Source organism: Thalassophryne amazonica, chromosome 13 (genome assembly GCF_902500255.1).
Source record: "Thalassophryne amazonica chromosome 13, fThaAma1.1, whole genome shotgun sequence".
In the NCBI taxonomy this organism is placed as follows: domain Eukaryota; kingdom Metazoa; phylum Chordata; class Actinopteri; order Batrachoidiformes; family Batrachoididae; genus Thalassophryne; species Thalassophryne amazonica.
The window spans coordinates 22,415,087-22,435,504 of NC_047115.1; the positions used below are offsets into that span (position 1 = coordinate 22,415,087).

The 20,418-nt window shown below is 38.3% G+C and overlaps 2 protein-coding genes across 6 annotated transcripts in view; one reads left to right on the plus strand and one right to left on the minus strand.

The window, feature by feature from the left end:
* Nucleotides 1–14,208, minus strand: LOC117523149 (protein ecdysoneless homolog). Of its 3 annotated transcripts, XM_034184584.1 has the most exons (15): nt 10,637–10,757; nt 10,008–10,233; nt 9,753–9,870; nt 6,744–6,831; nt 5,897–6,075; nt 4,125–4,317; nt 3,918–4,046; nt 3,183–3,308; nt 2,946–3,031; nt 2,750–2,853; nt 2,188–2,455; nt 1,189–1,256; nt 922–1,109; nt 317–592; nt 1–263 (listed from the first exon to the last, which is right to left on the minus strand). In XM_034184584.1, exons 2-14 carry the CDS (start codon nt 10,210–10,212, stop codon nt 356–358), a joined length of 1,989 nt encoding a protein of 662 aa, XP_034040475.1. In that variant the 5' UTR covers nt 10,213–10,233; nt 10,637–10,757; the 3' UTR covers nt 1–263; nt 317–355. The 3 variants fall into 3 exon arrangements, with proteins under 3 accessions (XP_034040475.1, XP_034040474.1, XP_034040473.1); XM_034184583.1 differs by lacking the exon at nt 10,637–10,757 and adding an exon at nt 14,203–14,208 and having other exon boundaries at nt 1–592; XM_034184582.1 differs by having other exon boundaries at nt 1–592.
* The window catches only part of fam149b1 (family with sequence similarity 149 member B1), a 20,348-nt gene continuing 11,433 nt past the window's right edge, over nt 11,504–20,418 (plus strand). For 2 of the 3 annotated variants that reach the window (XM_034184579.1, XM_034184580.1), the window contains exons 1-4: nt 11,504–11,854; nt 18,203–18,319; nt 18,815–18,959; nt 19,770–19,918. In XM_034184579.1, the coding sequence (XP_034040470.1) occupies nt 11,808–11,854; nt 18,203–18,319; nt 18,815–18,959; nt 19,770–19,918 (458 nt within the window). In that variant the 5' untranslated portion in view covers nt 11,504–11,807. Of the gene's footprint in view, nt 11,855–18,202; nt 18,320–18,814; nt 18,960–19,769; nt 19,919–20,418 lie in introns of those variants that run through there. The other variant, XM_034184581.1, reaches the window with a different exon arrangement.

The following is a 20,418-nucleotide window of genomic DNA, read 5'->3' on the forward strand; positions in this document are numbered from 1 at the left end:
TGGTTTAAATACATCTCTGCTTTTATGTTTCTGCACACCAATATGTACACATTTTGATGAGCATCAAATATGTTATTTGTTTTAGATTTCATCTGTGTAGGTACAAAGAATAAAGCAGTTATGATGTTATACATCTATCTGGACAGCAGAGGGCCCCAGTACAATAGGTGGTAATAGAAATTTGTCCTCCAAATTAGCGTGGCACATAAAAGACGACTGTAAGATGATGCAATAGAACATCATGGACGTAATGTCTAACACTGTGCTTCTTTTCATATGTCCACAGCAAAAATGATCTAAATCACCGCAGTGTGAAAGCTCCTCCTCACTGGCCTTCAGGTGAAAGTCTTTTTCATTATGACGGATCAGAGTTGGGAGGGAGGTGTATTCCCAAACTCTGCAGCAGGTTGGAGGCTGGTCCTGCTAAACCTGCCTGGGAGCTGAGGGACTCCAGCAGATTAGTAACCAGGTTGAGGTCCACATCAAGGGGCTGGATCTCTTCCCGTTTTTCTTCCTCACTTCCGTCCTTCTGGGGACTGTCTGTGGCAGGAGGATGATGGGAGCTCACAGAAAAGCTGTCCTTGTTATACTTCTGCAGAACAAATGAACAAGGTGAACATCAATATTCCACAAACGTGTCTGCCACCTGCTGGATAGTTCTATTAATAGACACTGAATCGATAACGGATTAGGAGCAGGTGTGGTTGTCAGTGAGAGAGACAGACTGTTTCCACACAGAAATAAAGTTACATTGTGATTGTTTCACAGCAGTTTTGTTCTAAAACTCAAATAACATCTTCACAACTCTACACAACCACACAGAAAGGATTTTGTATGAATGTAGCTCAAGCAGACACTTGTGTGTGCTTTTGAAGTTATGTATTGTTTGCCGAGAGAGGTTAATCACAATCACAAACTTACCGACTGTACAAAGCTTTGTCCTACATTAGTGCCCATCAACTCCTCATCCATTTGGTCCATGTATCTTCTGAGACTATCCAAAGTCTCCGGCCCACTTTTCTCTGGAGAACCAGAGAATCCTTCTTCTTCTTCCTCCTCTTCGTCATCTTCAAGATCATCTGAATCTAGCTCTTCTTCTACTTGACTTCCTGAAACAATTAAAACACAGTCCGAGTTAGTTTTCTGTGTAAGAATATCACCATTTCATTTTTGTCACCATCTACATACTCAGCAGTCTGTCCAGAGCATTCTCCATGGAGTCCGGGTCAAAACTAAAAGGCTGAGTGAAGTTGGTCCTGGAACATGGAGAAAAAAACAAAAAACAAATGAAAACAAGTTGAACACTGCCTACATGCACATATATTCTAAACTACAGGCAAAGCTCCACTGAACTAAGACACCACACATTAGTGTGACTTACTGTTACTTAAAAGTGTTACTCTACAATATTTGCTCCATCTCCTTCATAAAATAAAAGAAATCTGGTCTGCTTAGTGGATCATAGTTGATCCGTGATCTGTACAAACTGTCCCCAAAATTCAGAAAGTAAATGAAGTGCAAATTTGCTGCAACTTGCAAAGTTCAAATAATACTGTGAAATACAGATATATTGGCACAGTAACTTGTTTTTAAAGTTCTAACTCTGTAAAACTCAACACAGAGTTGGAGTGAAATCAAGGCAGGTTGTGTGTTCAAGTGAACAAAGTATATAAAAGCAAAACGCCTCTGCTGCCATCCATGCTGGTGCTGGTTTAATGCACTCCAGGATACAGGCACAGAAAGAATCACTCTGAAATGTTAAGAGTTGAGGACAGTGTGTGCAGTGGCTTCCTGAGCAGAGCATGGGCAAGGCCAAGATGGCTGGTTGGCTAAGGTGGCTGAATGTCCAATGAGCTACGGATTTGGGGAAACATTTCCCCAACGTGTGCCGAATGGTGTGCCTGCTGAGGAGGACTTGGCACAGCCAAGCTGGAGCTGCATGGGGTGTGTGTGTTGGGGGAGCCTGGCAATACCGTACCTACGAGAGGGTGTTCCATTTTATTTAAAAATATTATTTCAATATTTGACACCTTGTTTATATTCAGGTTATATTTGTCTCCTTTTGGGTTTTGTTTTTTTTTGCTCATCTGAAAAATTACCCAATTCATGACTAAAGCCCACAACCTGATCCAAACCGTGAGTTTTGTTATTTGTTACATCCCTAGCTCTACTAGTTCCGTCTCTCACCAGGGCACTTCGACACCCTCGTGAGATGACATGGCCCTGAGGAAGTTCTTCATTCCCTGACTGACAGCTACAAGGCTGTAACTGGCCTCCCGCTGTTCCTTTTTGTCTTTGTCCGTTCTGTCACTCCTCTTCCTCTCCTGTACACCACCAACGCGTCCCGCGCTGTTGGTGGCACGGTGGCTTTGGCTGCAGGCATCAACTTGCCCTCCACTTCTCTCCTGTAACATCTCTTCCAATTCATGCTCTGTAATGTCCAACCAGCTGTCACCTGCAGATCAGCGCAAATAAAACACAATTCATGGAAAACAGTGAAGCCATTCGTTTGCATTTATTTCTGAACATACTTTAAAATATGTCTTTAATTCAAAATGTTGCTGACCAGGATGGAAAAATTTCATTAGAAATATTTAGAAAACTGTTAGAATAATAAAAGAGGTCCTTTGTATTATTTATTGTATAAATGTTAGTAATATTAAGACTATTTAATTAGAATCATTATCACATTAAAATTGTGAATTCTTTATACAGGTTTAGGTCCTTGCAGTGTATCCATTTTACTCACTGTCCTCTTGAGGGAGCTGCGACTCCTGTTTTTTCAGTTCCTCCATGTTGAAAGGAACACAGCTGTGCAGCAGCTGGAGAATCTCCTCACCTGGAGAGGAAGCACTGACACAACATGTGCCCAGACACATGCATACTCGTATGAATGACACGGTGTATTGATTGTCTATAGTTGCACATGCAGCAACAAGCCTCACCTCCATGTGGAAGCAACAGACTGTCTGAAGAAGTGTTCTGCTGATTTTGTCAGTTCTCTATAGCGAGCAGAACCTTCCATTTCTCCCTGAACCAAACAAATAAATAAACAAAAAAATAATAATTAAAACGCATTTCACTTTAGAAATGAATGAAGCACCTCAAACATTTGATATATAAAAATTATTATTTGTGGCCTAATCATCACATCACCTCATTAGTCAAAGCGTTCGACTCACCTGAAAGTAGCCGTTCCTTTTCAGACTGTTCATGAAGCCTTTCCACTGAGGGTTACAACTCACTGCAGAATCCACTTCTGAAGACGACAGCTTGGACTTAGAGCACAGGATCTCAAAGCCATGAGCCTGATGCGCACACACACAAAATTGTCATTTGAATGAGACAAATGAGGAAATACAAAATTTTGTAAGTGGTCCTCATTTTTAAGACTCCAAATGAAACGCATTATAAAAGCCTCCATTAAAATCAAAGTGTCAAAATCTTGGCTGGTCACAAAAATGCCTTTTGGTAAATCTTGCATGGAGACTAGTGAGGGAAGCCACCAAGATACCCAGAATCATTCTGAAGGAGTTACAAGCTTCGGTGGCTGTGACTGGAGAAACTGTACGTACAACAACTTTTTCTTGTGGGCTCATCAGTCACAGATTCATGGGACAGATAAAAGCTACTGTTAAATAGAAAACATGGACTCTAGGTTCATCTCCCAAATGCCTTCTGCCAAATTCAAGTCTAGATTTCATTTATTTTCTTCTTTACTGTGACTTGTCACTATTCTTTTCTACTATGCAGCTTGTACCACTTTCATAATCCTCATGGGTTTTGGTTGGTGGTTTCCCTCACTAATCTCCTTCTTGCAAGGTCATTTTGAGGACAGCCTGTGATACTGTGCCTTATGCATGTCATTTCTTAATGACCGATTATGACTAAAGCGTGACATCCAGATGCTGACTCACCAGTTTCATGCCCAGCTCGTGGGCTTTGTAGTGCGGGTGGGAGCAGCGAGGCAGCATGAAGCCGCTCCGTCGGTCTGGGGTGAAATGTTGCTGCTGAAGTTGAGCGTATAGGCAGCGAGTGAAAGTCACCTGGAAGGCCACACAGCAATGAGATCAAGTTCAAACATGTAGAACACAGTAATGTGTGCAACCACTTTGTCTGTATACCGAGGTGAGGACGCGTGTATCAGGAGGAAAAGTCTTGATGCTTCGACACGCCTGGAGATCCAGTGGATCACGCAGATAGAAAGCAGACACCGCCGGGGCCACCAAGTCTGGACGCTGTGCCAAAACCACAGCAATGCCTGCAGGTATGAAGCAGTGGGCACGGTGGAGGCTATTTTTAATCTTCTCTGGGTACCTACAAACAGAAACAGCCAAACACACTGAGTATCTGCCAGTATGACCCCACTCAGGTATAAACAGCAGCTGTATGCATCTACCTAGATATCTTAGTATGTATTCCCATGGAAAAACTTTCACATCATTCATAGCGGGCCAGAAAAACCATAATATTTATTTTATCATCCACAATACCTTGATTATGTAATTAGCTGATAAAAATTTTATGAAAATGCTGAGCTCAAATGCATATGAAGTTGATGGGGTCTGTGTGAACTGATGTATGGATATTGGTTCATGCAGTTGCCACCAGGGGGCATTTCAAAGATACAGAATGTACATCAGTCTACCCATAGATTCACTGTACATGTGATTACATATTATGTAGTTTTATGGTGCTTTTTTAGAATCTTTGTGTTTCATTCATTAAGTGTACTGTTGTGTGTCAAGTAGGTCCTTATATCATGTCCTAGCTGGAAGGACTCAATACAACACTTCAAAACCCTTCAAAAAAGAAAGAAAGAAAAAAAAAAGACTTCACCATCCAGAAGATGATGGACATTGTGATTATCTACATTAAATCATGCAATCACTACTAGTGGGCATTCAGGTCATACTAAAGTACAGACCATCATAATGAATTCAATGTTTTTATGAAACAATTCTCAAACCATTATAACGTCAGGTTCAGGATCCTATATCTACAAACTGGACTGTCAGAGGTGAAGCAATCACAAATGCCTTTAATATTTCTGTCTGGTTACAGTGCTATTACGCACTAAAGCCAGCCACACACTACACAATGATACAACGTGATGGTGCTGTAGCTACTCAAAGCGGTGCCTCATCAACGTAATGCTGGACCTACTGCAGAACAAACGCAGTGTAATGTGCACCCTGTGTGCTTCTATCTAATCTGCTGGACCTGCACAGTGCTGCACAGGCTCCGCAATCTGTGGTCCACGCAGGGCTCGAGTACGACAGGAATACAAGAATAACCAGGCCAAGCATTATTTAACATTCAAAATGCTACTGAGTGTGCACAAGACATAATTAGTTCCCATGTTTGATTGCACACATGATAAATGCCTATGCAGAGAATTGAGGTAAAAAAGAACTCCCTGGGTGAGAGAAGTTATTGCTGTGTATTTTTCTGGATAACAGCAAACAAGGAAATACATTTATTGAGTACAGCACTGCTTTGATCGCTCAGAGACAAATGTGCCTGCAAATGTATGAAAGGATTATTTTGCATGCACTGCCAAAATTATTCATCAAGTGCTTAAAAATTATTCATATCATGGGAATTAAATAACCTGTATGCTGTGCACATGCTATAGGATTTTTGGGCACTATAGGTTTTTTTTTGTTGTTTTTTTAAAGTTTGCCCTCTCTATGGCCATTCCGGGGCTTCATGTACACACCTCAAAAGTTGGATCTTTTTTAAAGGTGTGCAGTTTTCTTTTGGCTTCTCTCATTGAGGTTTCAACAACAGAAACATGCATCTCCTCCTCACACACATCATTTGTGGAACTCCAGTGGACCGAAACTTGTCCATCATTTTTAAAATTTGATCACATTTATAGGAGACCTCTCACCCCTTGAATCTTTTTCTCAAAGCTGAACAGAGCTTGGGGGTGGCTCGAAAGGCCTGGTGGCTTGTGGAGAGCAGTGTCAGAGCCTGTGTCACAGTGGGTGTCACGTCCTTTGGGAATCCCACTGAGCTGGAATGGGACAGGCATGGGAGGATGTGCAACTCGCCCCTGTGGAGGAAAACCTGACAAAGAGGATTATAGATTTGAATTTTTACTACAGACACTGATGAAGGGAAGCTGTTTAAGGTCAGATATTTTTTTCCCTCAACTAAAAACACATTGTGTGTTCAATAATGTTGATCACCTATTTCAAAAACAATAACAAAAATTATTTTTAGATTTATATTCTGAATTCCTGACAATTACTGGTGCATGATGCCACTAAAGTGATGTCAGCAGGAACAGTGTTGAAAATTTTAAACGCTGTGCCCAAAAATGTGTCTACATGCAAAACTTGACAGTTAACATGTGACTTTCAAACTGAACATCCGTATTATCAGACATTTTAACTAAAACACTAGTGCAGCTACATTTAATGGTATAAAACAACCTTGAATGATTCAATATAAAATGGGTTGATTTTTGTGTTGTTGTGCATTAACACAAGCTAATCATCTAACTTCAAAAGTAAGTGCAATAGTCTCCAGAATGGATGAACAAATGGTTACAGACAAAACAAGATGTTAAACTTTAAATAGATATTTTAGAAAGTAGTCAGCTTAAAGTGCACATGAATTATTTTTAAGGACTAAAACGTGACACACAGACAGTATGTTGTAGCATAAAGTAAAACGAATGACAAAGACAAATAAACAAAGGAGCAAATAAAGTCATGGTCTTATGTGCTCACCCTGTTCTCACTGGTGTCTGGATTTAACCATTTGGGAAGAAAATCTGCGACTTCAATCAGAAGAAACTCTCCATCATTGTCTTCCACTCTGCACACACAAACATAAGGTGTAGGTAGATCTGATATTACAGTGTTTTCCAGGGTACAGATCACAGTATTTTTTTTTTAGTTGTTCAGAAGCTCCTGCAACTTATACTCCCTTACAATCTATATACCAAAAAAATAAAAATCACTGTTATTAATGATAATTATTATTACCTATATATGATGCCTAAATAGATCCTTTTCATTTGATTGGTGGATTCTATATCATGTGACATTCATAATTTGTCCCAGTGGAAGGGTGATGACACTACCGCACATTTTTTGATTATTAACCATGCATTTTTATCCCATACGTCTCTCTCTATTGCAGGCCCCCATTAGCATTTCATAGAAATGCTTCCATGATACAAGGAAACGAAATCCAGCAGCTGCAGAGTACACAAAGACATCTTTAGTTGCTGTTGAAGAGCTGTCACGTGAAGAATTGAACAAGTTCTTACTGTAATTTGTTTTTGTTTTTTTGATGGACTGACAAAAGCAGATGTGCTTTTCCACACAGTGAACTGTTGGGTCCCACTGCTCCTTGATTCCTGCTCCGAGTAGGAACACCTGTTTAATTTCTCTCTCTCTTAGGTCTCTTAGGTCAGCTGACAAGCTGCTCCTGGAAGGACTGAGATCCAGAAGTAAGCTCAGGGAGGACAGCCCTTCTCTATTGCAGCTCCTAAATTGTGGAACAGCTTGCCCTTGTCTGTGAGAGAGGCCCCTTCACTGTCCATTTTTAACATTTGTTTAAAAACCTATTTTTCTTCTTGGCTTTCGGCCCCAGCGAGACTTAGTTTTTAAATTGTACTTCTTATGTGTTTTAATGGATGTTTTAGTGTACAGCACTTTGTGTCAGCAGTGGCTGTGTTAAAATGCTTTATAAATAAAGTTGGTATGCTAATTTTAAATAAAATAAATGATGCAGCTCTATTTAGGTGTCATATAAAACAAATAATGAATGCTTTCCATTTATCCAAACAAAAGAATATTCTCATTCTTTGAAAGATGGAATGTACCATTCAGCTCAGCTGGTGCCTCTATGAATGGTATGTTCCACTTTTCAATTCATACAAATATTCTTACCACTGCATTGATAAGTATTTGAGTCACAATTTGCTAATGTGTTATTTTGTGCTATACTTGTATAAATGGTCTTCAAATAAATGAGATGCAAGAAAAATATTGTTTATTTTAGTCTATCTCTTTGGTTTTATATTGCATATCTGTAGAAACAGTCTTGCCTCAGAATCTTTCATAGCTAATTTTTTTTAACAAAACAGCTGAAAAAAAATGGGTACTCAGACATGTTTATTTTGTGACATACCTGATTACCCAATTTTCAAGCTTTAAAATTGAGTTGTTTTGTTGGTCTGGTTAACTGGATACAGTTTCTATTTACAGATATGGATCATACAAATCTATTAATAGCCAAATGAATGATATATTGGCTTTGGTTTGTTTTTTTTGTTTTTGTTTTTTTTTTTTACAAGGTCTTATATTTTGGTGTTCACATATCTTTAATTTCTGTTAAAAAAATCTCAAACTTCAAGTGGTCCCAAATCTAGCAGAGTAGTTTGATTATCAATATTGCAGTGATAAATGCTTAGAAATACAGCGAGCTGTAAAGTCCAATCCAATATTTAATGCCCAATCCATACTACTCCCTCCAAATTCTGTCAAGATTTAACATACGTGAACACAACCTTTATTATCAAGCGCATAAGCAGCAAAAAGCTATGACTCAGCAGGATTGCAGCTCAATGTGCGCACAACATGATGATGTCAGTTTTTGTGAAGAACCTCTGCAGTTGCCACCATCACACACACACATGGTTCTGTCCAAAAATTGACATACGTGATATTTTCAATGCGAATTTTCACACAGGAAAAGAGGTAAGTTGTTTAAGATTTCTGTAGAACAAATATTTTAAATGTGTCCGTTCTACATTTTCAATTGGCAGACATTTGTGTTAGGAGATCAGAAAATTCGTCTGCATGCTTTCACATATTAGTGAAATCAGTGAAGACAAAGGATCATCAAATTTGATGGAATTCTGTTCACCTACATCAGATTTTGATGGATGTTTTTTCATGTACGTTGTAACTAACAGTTAAAAATTAAATACATGATTCTGAAATCCCAATTGAAGTGCATTCATCATCTTTGAGTTTCTTCATAAGCGCAATATCCCTGGAAAACATTGATAGTAAATCTGAATGGGGTCAGCATGCACTGGTTTGATTCTTTTTATTCACGTATGTCAGTTTCGACAATTGATTCACGTATGTCATATTACAGCCCACTCTGTCCTCCAAACTTTTCAGTTAATTTCTCCTGTGCTTGACTTCCCAAAAATGACTGTCAGTGACTTGAACCACATTTGTTATGGAAGTTGGTTATATTTACATCTAGAAAACTTCAACACAATGTTCTTCCTCAGGTTTGAGAATTCACCCCTCCCGTTATGTATATGTATCACATTAGCAAATTGTGACTCATTTATTATTTGTATACTTTAACTATTTAGGTATGGAGGGCACAAACACACACACACACACACACACACACACACACACACACACACACACACACACACACACACACACACACACACACCTGTTGTAAAATCGCACACCAAAATACATGCATCCTGAAATCAGAAAAATAACAAAATTATAAAATGTGTGGTAATATTGAAATATGCTAATGAAATGTGCAGACAATGTGCAAAATCATCAAAATTGTTTTCTACCATATGTTCAAAGTTCATGTACCATTTTTTTTTTCCAGTTTGTGTGTCAGTAACTTTTGGGTCAGGGCCAGTAACTTTGAAAAGTTGGCTAGTCGTTAAAAAAGCTTAATGTATTCAAGTCTGAAATAAATAAATAAGTAAATGCAGCTCAAATCACACTTCACCTCACCTGGCAGCTAGCTCTGGAAAGGCCTCAGTTATTTGCTGCAGGAGGTAAACGATAAACCACTCATCCTCCACACTGTCGCCAAACTGAGTGCTGCCTCCGATGTGGGCAGGAAGACCTCCTATCAAGAAGTTACATGCAATATGAGTGAAACTTCACATGTATAATCAAACTGCAATGTTGACAAGCGTGTAAAACACAAAAAACCTGTCAGCAGTGAAATAACCCAAAACCACTGATGTGTTGCTCAGACTCTACCTTTCTCTGAATGATACTTGAGGTTGAATGACTGATGCTGCCAGATGTAGTGTGTCAGGAGGGGGGCCACTTTGGCCAAAACCTCCTCTAACAGATGTGATAGATGTTCTTCAGCCTGATTTAAATTTGAATCGCCTCCCTGAATTACGAAGAGTTGGTATTGAACCGTGTCCTCTTCAACTGCTCGTCTTTGCAGCACATCCATTGTTGTGTTTTTTGTAGAGGCCTTGCAAACAAACAAAATAAACAACAAACTTTAATAAACATGATGCACCAAGTGTACTTTAGTTTTAATAGAAGATGGATTTTAAAAGTTACACTAGATTCAACAAATAGGCTGTCAATTAGCGAAAAAGGCCACTTTTTGAAGTACTGAAGTATCGCATGTAGAGCTGAAAAAAATGTTGATGAATACTGTACAAAATTATTATTAGTGTTATAAGTATTTCGCAAATATATTTACTCAGGCTCCCATGTTTTTGTTTTTAGTTTCTTAAATGTGAGGATTTGTTATGTGTCTATTTTATATTAAAGGAAAAGTGAATAACTTTGGGTTTTCAAGATTTCCTACATGACTGTTCCGGGGGAAACATCTACAAATTAGCAAAATATCAAAATAATGAACTTACCTTTTAGCGATTTTAAAGGAGATATACCTGGCAGATCTAGAATGACTTTTTACTTCTGAGACAATCATTTGAACGTGTAAATCTTAAGTACGTCGCAGTCACGCCATCAAACTTGTTTGGGTCCCATAGTAAAAGTGTCCCACCTCTGCACAGCCTAACAAATAATAGTTCCTACATTTCATATAATTAATTTGAATGTTTATTCATTAACAAAAAATGGAACACAACGGTACAGAAAACACGTTTTAAAATGTGACACATCTCTGTGGAATGTAATATTCAATAAATAAAGCGAATGCTGACATTAAGTTTTCACGGATGAGCGGACAGATTCCAAAAACGGAACACGCTTTCGCAATGGATGCTGGGAATTGGAGTTATAAAAGCAAATACCGAGATTTCCCGAAATCGACTCAGAGTGCTTTTGTAATAAATAAATAAATAAACACATGCAACACTAATGCCGAATCTGCAGCTTTCTCACTTACATTTGTGAATTTTGTGAATGGTCTGTCGCCATTTAATAAAAAATTCACACTTTGTTATGGATGCACATTAGTTAATTAGCCATCACATATAACCCTACAGCTACCACAGCAGAGGGAATTACTGTAAAACGAAACATTTGAATGCTGTTTAAAATTGCTGCAATCATTTATTTTTTTCTCTGGAAAGCACAATTTTTAAAGTTACACACAGCAAGCCCATTTCCCCCTTTTTAAACCTGTGATTTTGACAACAGAAGACAAGAAAACAAGAAGACAAGAAAAGCACTCAATTTCCCATGAAGCAATACTGCGTATCCATGACAGCCGCGTTACTGATGTAGCTACTGGCTAGAGAGAAAAAAAAAATAGCGGTAGCTACACTACGGCTACACGATGTAAACAGCAAGGGCTGAGACAAGATGGCAGTTTAATGTAGCATAGTTAAAATAACAGATACTGTCTTTCGAAGATTTATTTATAAAGTTGTTTGTTGTGTCATCTGTCCATCCAGCTAGCTGTTGGACATAGCTTGCAGCTAACAACAGACTGCGGCAGTATCTCTGGCCAAAGATGTGCACAGGAGTGAGTGAAATGTCGAACCCGATTCCGTGTGGTACAAACTACGAAGCTGAGGCAACAATGACAGGCGACAGCTTGGACATATAAAACGGAGACGTGTGAGAATGATTTCCAGATACAACAGGAGACCCGTGTCACACAAACTGGAGATGTGAGTCTGACAACAGCTGAATCCTACACAAACACACACATTTTTAAGTTACACACATTTTTAAGTTGTTGTACGGGGGTGGGGGTGCACCAGTTTCTAAAGACTATGAATCTATAGTCCAAACCCCAAAATATTAATCAAAGAAAAGCACTAAATCTTTCAAGAATCTACTTGAGTAATGAGAAATCGATTATTAAAGTGTATGAGGAATGCGTATTAAAGTGTTTGTGGATTAACAGTTGACTAATGAATTGTGTGAATCAACAGTAATAAACAGAATCAACACCTCCAAATCCAATACCACGGTCCTCTGTCACCCATCAGAAAAGGGTGGTTTGTCTTCTTTGGGTCAAGGAAGTTGTTACCTCAAGTGGAGAAGCTCACATATTTCAGGGTGTGACAAGTGACAAAGTTTTTATTCGGCACACAAAATATTCAAATAGAAAAAAATGAACAATTCCACAGACAAACACAGACAAAACTAGTGAGTCCGAAAGGGTGTGGGCTGAAGCAAAGCTTATTAGCGCCCACCCCTGCTAGTACAAGTCCAACAATTCTAATCAGTCATATTTACATAAATACAAATTCACTACTACATGTCGACACACAGACATACACATCAATATACTATTCACTTATAATTATATAGTACCAGATCACAAGAAAGTCGAATCAAGGCACTTTACGCCAGTAAGGACTAACCTTACCAACCCCCAGAGCGAGCACTAGGCAACTGTGGTGAGGAAAAACTCCCTATAAGGAAGAAACCTCAAGCAGACCAGGCTCTTGGGGGTGACCCTCTGCTTGGGCTGTGCCATATATACCTATATACATACATATATACTTTACAAACATAAATATATACATACATATACACAGTCACTTATATACATATACATATACACCTACCCATATCTATATATCTACATACGCATATACATACCCACACATTCAAATATACAATAAGTCCCACTTATAAATTGAACATTCCATATAAATCAAATTATATTTGCTTCTTTATGATACTTAGACATGATGTTCTTTTTGAGTAGTTTCTTAAATCTTACTAAGGTACTACTCATTCTAACCTCTGTTGAACATTTGTTCCATTTCCTCACCCCAACCACAGACACACAAAAACCCTTTACATTTGTTCTTACTGGTGGTTTCATAAAAATTGCACAACCTCTTAAACTATATCTGGATTCCCTCAATCGGAACAGACTCTGGACATGTCTCGGTAAGGCTTGGTTTTTCGCTCGAAATAAAGTTTGAATTGTAATGTAATCTACCAAATCTATGAATATTAATAAATTTAAAGACACAAATAGAGAATGAGTTGGTTCACGATATTGTTTATTGCAGATGATTCGTATGGCTCGTTTTTTGCAAAAGGAATATTGGATTGGTATTTGATTTGTAAGTGTTTCCCCATTGACTCAACACAATATGTCATAATATGGTACCATCAGAGAATGATATCAAAGTAAGTAACCCTTCTTGCGGCAGTAGGTCTTTGGCTTTTATACAAAATGGCTATAGTTTTGACAATTTTGATTTCACATAATTTATATGTGGTTTCCAGCTAAGTTTATTATCAATTATACACCTAAAAATTTATTCTCTGTTACTAACTCAATTTCCTATTGTTATAGTTAAATTTTTACATTGGGTGCCTGTTTATTTCCAAATATAATACATTTAGTTTTCCCAAGGTTGAGTGACAACTAATTAGCGTCAAACCAAACCTAAATTTTTCCAGTTCTTTCTCCACTATGTCCAGAAGCTGTTCAAGATTTTCAACGCTACAAGAACACAGTTGTATCATCCGCAAAAAGGACACATCTCAGTGAACTCGACACCCAAATTAAATCATTTATATAGATTATAAACAACAAAGGACCCAGCACTGAGCCCTGCGGCACCCCACATGTGACATCCCTGAGTTCAGAATTTGTATTATTGAATTGAACATACTGAATCTGCCTTGTAAATAACTAGCTATCCATTCATATGCCAGACCTCTGATTCCATATTTCTGCAGTATAAGTAATAGTATTCCATGGTTAATTGTGTCAAACGCTTTCTGTAAATAAAAAAACACCTATTGCGTATTGTTTATTGTCAATTGCAGTTGCTATACTTTCACAAAGTCCCTCAAAGCTGTGATGTAGTTCGAGACCTTCTGAATCATATTGTTCTTCACAAATGATGTTATGCTTCAGTAAATAATCATTTAATCTTTTAGCAAATATTTTTTCCAAAATTTTGGAAAATTGTGGCAGGAGTGATATAAGTCTATAATTAGAAAATGTGTGTTTGTCACCAGTTTTAAACAGAGGAATTACTTTGGCTATTTTCATTGAGAAGGAAATTTACCCGTACTTAGTGACATATTGCACATATAATTGAACGGTTTTACTATACAGTCAATAACTGTTTTTAATAAAGCCATATCCAAATTATTAAAATCACGTCGATTTCGTACTTTTTGAACCATGAACCAGATCAAGTATTTCCCTTTCATGAGTACCACCAATGAACATTGAAACAGATTTGTTAAACGTTGAATTATTTACCCAGAAGTTATTAGTTGATGAGTCAATTTTACTGGCAAGATTTTTACCCACATTAACGAATTATTCATTAAAGTGTTCAGCAATAGACTCGTCGTTATCAATCATGATGTAGTTGTTACTCTGAAAAAATGAAGGATAATCTCTAGTTACTCTATTCTTTTTTACTATTCATTTATAGTGTTCCATGTGTTTTTGATGTTATTTCTATTTTTGACAAGTAACTCATTATAATATATTTTTTTACTGAGTCTCATGATATTGATTAACGTATTCTTATATGTTTTATACTTACTTTCAGCTTCCTTAGTTCGTAGTTTTATGAAATGTTTATATAGTACGTTTTTCTTTTTACATGCCCTCTGAAGCCCCTTAGTTATCCATGGTTTGTTGCTATATTGATTTCTATATATTTTGTCAACAAATGGACAGTGTTTATTATACAAACTGGAAAAAATGGAAATGAAAGCATCATATGACCTGTCAACATCATCAACAAAACATCTGACCAATTCTGACTTGATAATCCTCCCTTAAATTATCAATTGTTTCAGGTGTTACTTTTCTACTCATGAATTTGATATTGCTTCGATACATACAACAACCCTCCAATGCAAAGACTGAGAAAACTGGCAAGTGATCACTGATATCACTGACCAGTAGTCCCCCACTAAGATTACTGGATATAACGTTAGTTAAAATATTGTCAATGAGAGTTGTTGTATCCATAGTTATTTTGCTAGGATGAATGATGGTTGGAAACAGTCCTAAACAGTACAAGGTGTTTATAAATGAGGTAATTTGTGGATGATTGTGAGGGTTAAAAAATCTGTATTGAAATCTCCACAGACAAATAAATGCTTATTTCTGTTGATTTTGTTGTACATTCCTAAGATAATGTCTTCAAAGGTGTCAATATTTGTCCCAGGAGCTCTGTAAATGCAACTAACAACTATGTTTTTGGAGTTTATAGATGTAATTTCTATGGTAACACATTCCATGATGTTGTCCACTGTAAATGACATGTTTTAATGAGTTTACAGTTATAATCTGACCTTACAAACAATGCAACGCCTCCGCCCCTTCTCGTCTGCCTATTAACCAGGAACAATTCATAACCATCAAGATATACCAGATCTTTATTATCCTCATTTAACCATGTTTCTGAAATTGCAATAACTGAAAAACGTTTTTTTGGATGTTTTCAAACAATCATTAATAGTGGACAGATTACGAGAAAGACTTCTGCTGTTGAAATGTATAATTGAAAAATCTTCATCATGATTTTATAATTTTTGAATTGTTCTTCTGTAAAATATTTGCACTGTCTCATAATATCTCACTGAAAAAGGTATCAGGATCATTTTCAGATTCGAAGGGGTGGTTAGCAGAGTTATTATAATTAAATGTATCTAGACAGAGCTCCTGGGCAGAAATAAACGGATCATTATCCTTAGTCATTATGTCTCTCTGTCTCCGGGTGTAGATGATGTGGATGAGTGGGTTGCTCCAGTCTGCATCATGGTGCTGTGATGTGTTTGAGTCTTCATACCTGTTGTTCATATTTGTCCAGCTCCTCGATGTTCCTTATTGCCATAACCTTTGCTTGTTCTGGTGATGTTCATGAGAGGGTGTAAGATCGAGTGTGAGATTGGAGGATGGATTGGGACTGTGTTATGGTGAAGACACAGCTGAGCCAAAAGGGGAGGCTTTCAATTTACCAGTTCATTTATGCTCCTATCCTCATCTTTGGGCATGAGCTTTGGGTAGAGACTGAAACAACAAGAGCTTGGATGATTGATTGTTTGGTTGATTGAATGATTGTTAGATATAACCGTGGGTTTAAATTCTATTTTGTTATTATGTTTTGGTATCAAATAATTACCTTACTTAAATGATTATACTTTTCCTGTAAGTCTGGTAACAAAAAGGACAGAGGAGAATCAACATGATGTTCTAACACTGGGTTTATATTCAGGACCAGGGTGAGAAGTTTGAATATCCACGAGGGACTCAGAGTAGAGCCACTGCTTCTTTGCAATGAAGAAACAGCAGAGGTGGTTTGAACATCTGGTGAAGATGCCCCCAGTCATCTCTGTAGGGAGGTCTTCCAGGCACGTCCAACTAGGAGGAAGCCACAGACCCTGGACATGCTTGAAGGATTATATTTCCCAGATGGTTTGGGAATGCCTCAGGATCCCCATAGGAAGAGTTATTGGATAGGGAAGTGAGGCCTGAGCTGCTTGGTCTGCTGCCATCACTGCCCAGACAAGTGTTAGAAAATTAATGAATGAATAATGAATTCATTAAGAAAGTATTTCAGCTGAACTATAATGTAGTAGGTGTACTCAGAGAGTGCATACCACTTCCAGGTTCATAAAAATGTTATGAACTCTTCCAACTGAAAGAGGAGGGTTTTATACTTGTGTCTGAAGGTTGTTACAGCATTGTAGTAGTAGTAATAGTAACAACAACTTTATTTCTGTCAGTTTCAGGATGGCTAAATTTTAGTGTGCTTTGCAATACCAAATCTATGTCAAACACCACCGTTTAAGAAAACATATATAAATCCAATCCATTTTCTGAACCTGCTTATTTAGTTAAGGGTATAGTTTACCTACCTGGATAATATTTTTGGAAGTGGAAGGAAGCTGGAGCACCTGGAGGGAACCCATTCCAAACTAAGGAGAGCATACAAACACCATACAAAAAGACCAAGTCGCAAGCGAACTGGGACCTTCTTGCTTCCATGCTGCCCACAATAAAAGTCAGTATATTCACATAAGGTCAGAGCAGTGCAGTCGATGTGCCAATTCCTGTCGCTGGTTTCTAACATTTTCACCTTTTCAGTGGCGACAGTAAGTCATTTACTGTGAGTGTTTTTTGGCTTGCCTGGTACAATTCCATTATTTAGCTATTAGCCTGTGATAGTGTTTGTGATTTAAATCCACACTGATTACAGTAGTTTTTGTCCAGACTGAAGGATGAACCCCACAATATCTAAAAATATAGCCCAGGTAGAAAAATATGCACATTTTCCTTTAGTCTGTCCAGAGGATGGTTGGGTACCACTGTATAGTAGTATAGGCTCTTCATGGAATAAGGTATACTGATATATGCCTGTCGTTCCCGATCTGTTAATCTTGAACTGGTCATCCACTCGGGCCAGGTAAATACGTCTAGGCTCACTAGTGGGCATCCAAGCGATTCTCGAAGGCATTCACCATTGCGATTATTCTATGCTTGAAGAAGGTTGCTCTACTATGTCTGTTTGCTCAAGGTTTGAAGAGCTTTAGTGAATGACCACGGACAGTGAGGTAGGGTCGTTTTTTGGTGGTCTACATTGTGGATAATCTTGTATAGCTGAATCAAAATGATTTTGTGTCAAATGAAGGGTTATTTAGGCAGATGACACGCATCCTGAGAGAACATTAGCTACAATGTTATGGCCACGTGGCACATTTATCTGCACATGATCCAGCGCTCAGGTTCCTCATTGGTGAGGATCCCAGCAACTAAAAATGTCTGAAGACACACCCATGTATCACCTGGCAGGGGTGGATAGATGGATACTTTCAGGAGGTGGGGATGGACCAGTCGTCTGCTTGGGTGGTTGCCAATCAGAACCACCTCTTCTGTCAAATGGCAGCGGTAATAACAGTCAGGTTATATTACCCTGATATGATATGTCTCCTTCTAGTTATAAGGTATTGTTCTTGTGACTGTGTCATGTATATTTGTACTTTTTAATAAAAGTTCTTCATCCCTTCAGTCGTGGACTGTCTCGAAACAGTCTGGACCAACACCCTCTTCCAGAGAAAGCACATGACACCCAAATCCCTCAGCACTACCTCCATGACCTCCAGGAACGTGTTTCTACTCAGAACAGGTAAGTGTTGTTTTGGCACACTTTTGTCATACATGATCTTGGTTTTTGTATATGCAGTAACCTCCACGGAGACATTGGCTTACAACCAACCACACAAATCCTTTTGTCAGCTTATACTTTCTTGAGTTGACAGCTGATTTTTCAGGGCTCTCATAAGGGAAATGAGACACCCAGAAGGATTCATTGTTCTCACATTGCCTCCTTCAAATATGCACGGAAAAGAATAAATAATGAATCAACCTGTTAGAATATTCAATCACTTTGACATTTGCCCTCTGTTTTTCCACAGTGAGTTTGTCAGGTATCAAAGAGAAACCTGGTCTACATTTTGACAGAGAATGAAATAAACATTCAGTAGATTTGATCAGTTAAAGAAAGGGTGTATTTTAAGAATAATTTGAAGTGAAATTATTATTTGAAGTTTGATGATGACAGTGTTGGGGGTATTTCACAAACTGCATTTTTCAAATCGCTTTCCTTACAATTTGTTTTTAGCTGTGAGACGTCTGCTGCTTTTGTTCAGTCGGGCTGTCCCACAGTGATCTCAGTAGACTCCACCCAGTCCTGGTCAGGTATCCACAGCTCAGCAGGAACTGGCATCTCCACGGAGAGGAGCTCGATTTTCTCCTGGCGCTATGATGTGAGTGTACTCGTGACTAAATAGAGTGTGATGATACATGTTTGGATTGTCAAACAAGGACAACAAAAAGACTCAGCGGGGTGACCATCTGCATTGGCTACCAATAACACATCAACAAATAAACAACATACAACAAAGGATCGTCAAACATGCAAGACAGAGAAGAAGTAGCTGAACATCCGATTACTCATAAAGTCCAGTGGTCATATTAGCCAGTTGTACAACTAATCAAGCAGTAAAGATCATGGACGCATGAAGTAGAACACAGTTGGAATCATCAGTGTGTTAGCAGCTCTGATCTTTCAGACAATCTCCATTGTCCCAATCCCAAAGACTCCGTCATATCCTTCTAGGCCTGGCCAGTCCATTTATCTATATACTCATACAGTTTAATCAAGACACATTCACCACTTTTTGAGTTCAGTGCTGCTATATCTCCAACATTCCTCTGAATCCTGGATCCAGAATATCTTCAGACAAACACCAGTAAAACATAAAAAAATCCCACCACAAACATGTGGCTTACATCGTTTTCATATCTTTTGCTTATTCTGTTGTTTTAAACCTCTTTACGGTCTTTGAAAACATTCTATTCTCATTTGACAAATATGCAGATAAGACAGAACACCGTACATTTGTGGAGATGCTTTGTTTGTTAATTAAAGCTTACCATCAGTTCCAATGAGATTCCATTTTTTAAAGTTGTCAGTAAGTGACGGATGGCCTGAAAATGTGCAGTTTTCAAATGTATAGCCTCTGTATAAGAATATAGAAATAATTAGCCCCCTTTCCTGTTTTTCTTCCCCACAGGAATTTGACAAAGCAGCGTCACAACAGGTGCAGCAAATGTTCAACGAGCTTGACAAAGAGCTTTATGAGGGGAGAGTCAGTGGAGGAGGAATACCTCAGGGGCTGCAGGATGAATGTCAGCAGTGGGCCACTCGATTCCCACATCTTCGGTTTGTCACCCACCCTGCAAAAAGTCTCGTTCTCACTTTCACGGATATGCATCCTAGAATGTCACAGTTTATAACCATGACAAACCGATGTCGCAGTGTGAGTGGTCCCCCCTAAAAATTGGTTTGCCCTGCCTTCACTGCACATGCGTCATTTGGGACTACAGCAGCTCATCTGAGACAGAGTCTCTACACCCAAAGCGATCAAATGGGTTAATGTGATTATTAACATCAGATGACAAAGTAAAACCTCTTAAATCATTCTAAAGTCAGTTTTAAGAAAAAACGAGGCTGTTTAGTCAGGAACGAGGCAATAATCGGTGAATCGCTACAGATGCTTTGAAATGACGGAGGCGCAGTGAACACACCAGCAGCAGCTCATTTGGCTGTGGTGCTCTGATTGCTTCCTCCATCTTTTATGATGAAATAATGCTGAATTTATGTGGAAATGGTTGTTGAACAAAAGCTTCAGATATCTGTTGCTGAGATAGATGATGACTGAG

Excerpts from the sequence above, each read along its gene's own strand:
- LOC117523149 (XM_034184583.1), bottom strand. The coding sequence starts at position 10,212 with ATGGATGTGCTGCAAAGACGAGCAGTTGAAGAGGACACGGTTCAATAC. Across the intron at positions 3,309-3,917 it reads ACGAGCTGGGCATGAAACTG|GCTCATGGCTTTGAGATCCT; the intron begins GTGAGTCAGCAT and ends TGTGCGCATCAG. Across the intron at positions 2,456-2,749 it reads GCAGCTCCCTCAAGAGGACA|GTGACAGCTGGTTGGACATT; the intron begins GTGAGTAAAATG and ends GCTGATCTGCAG.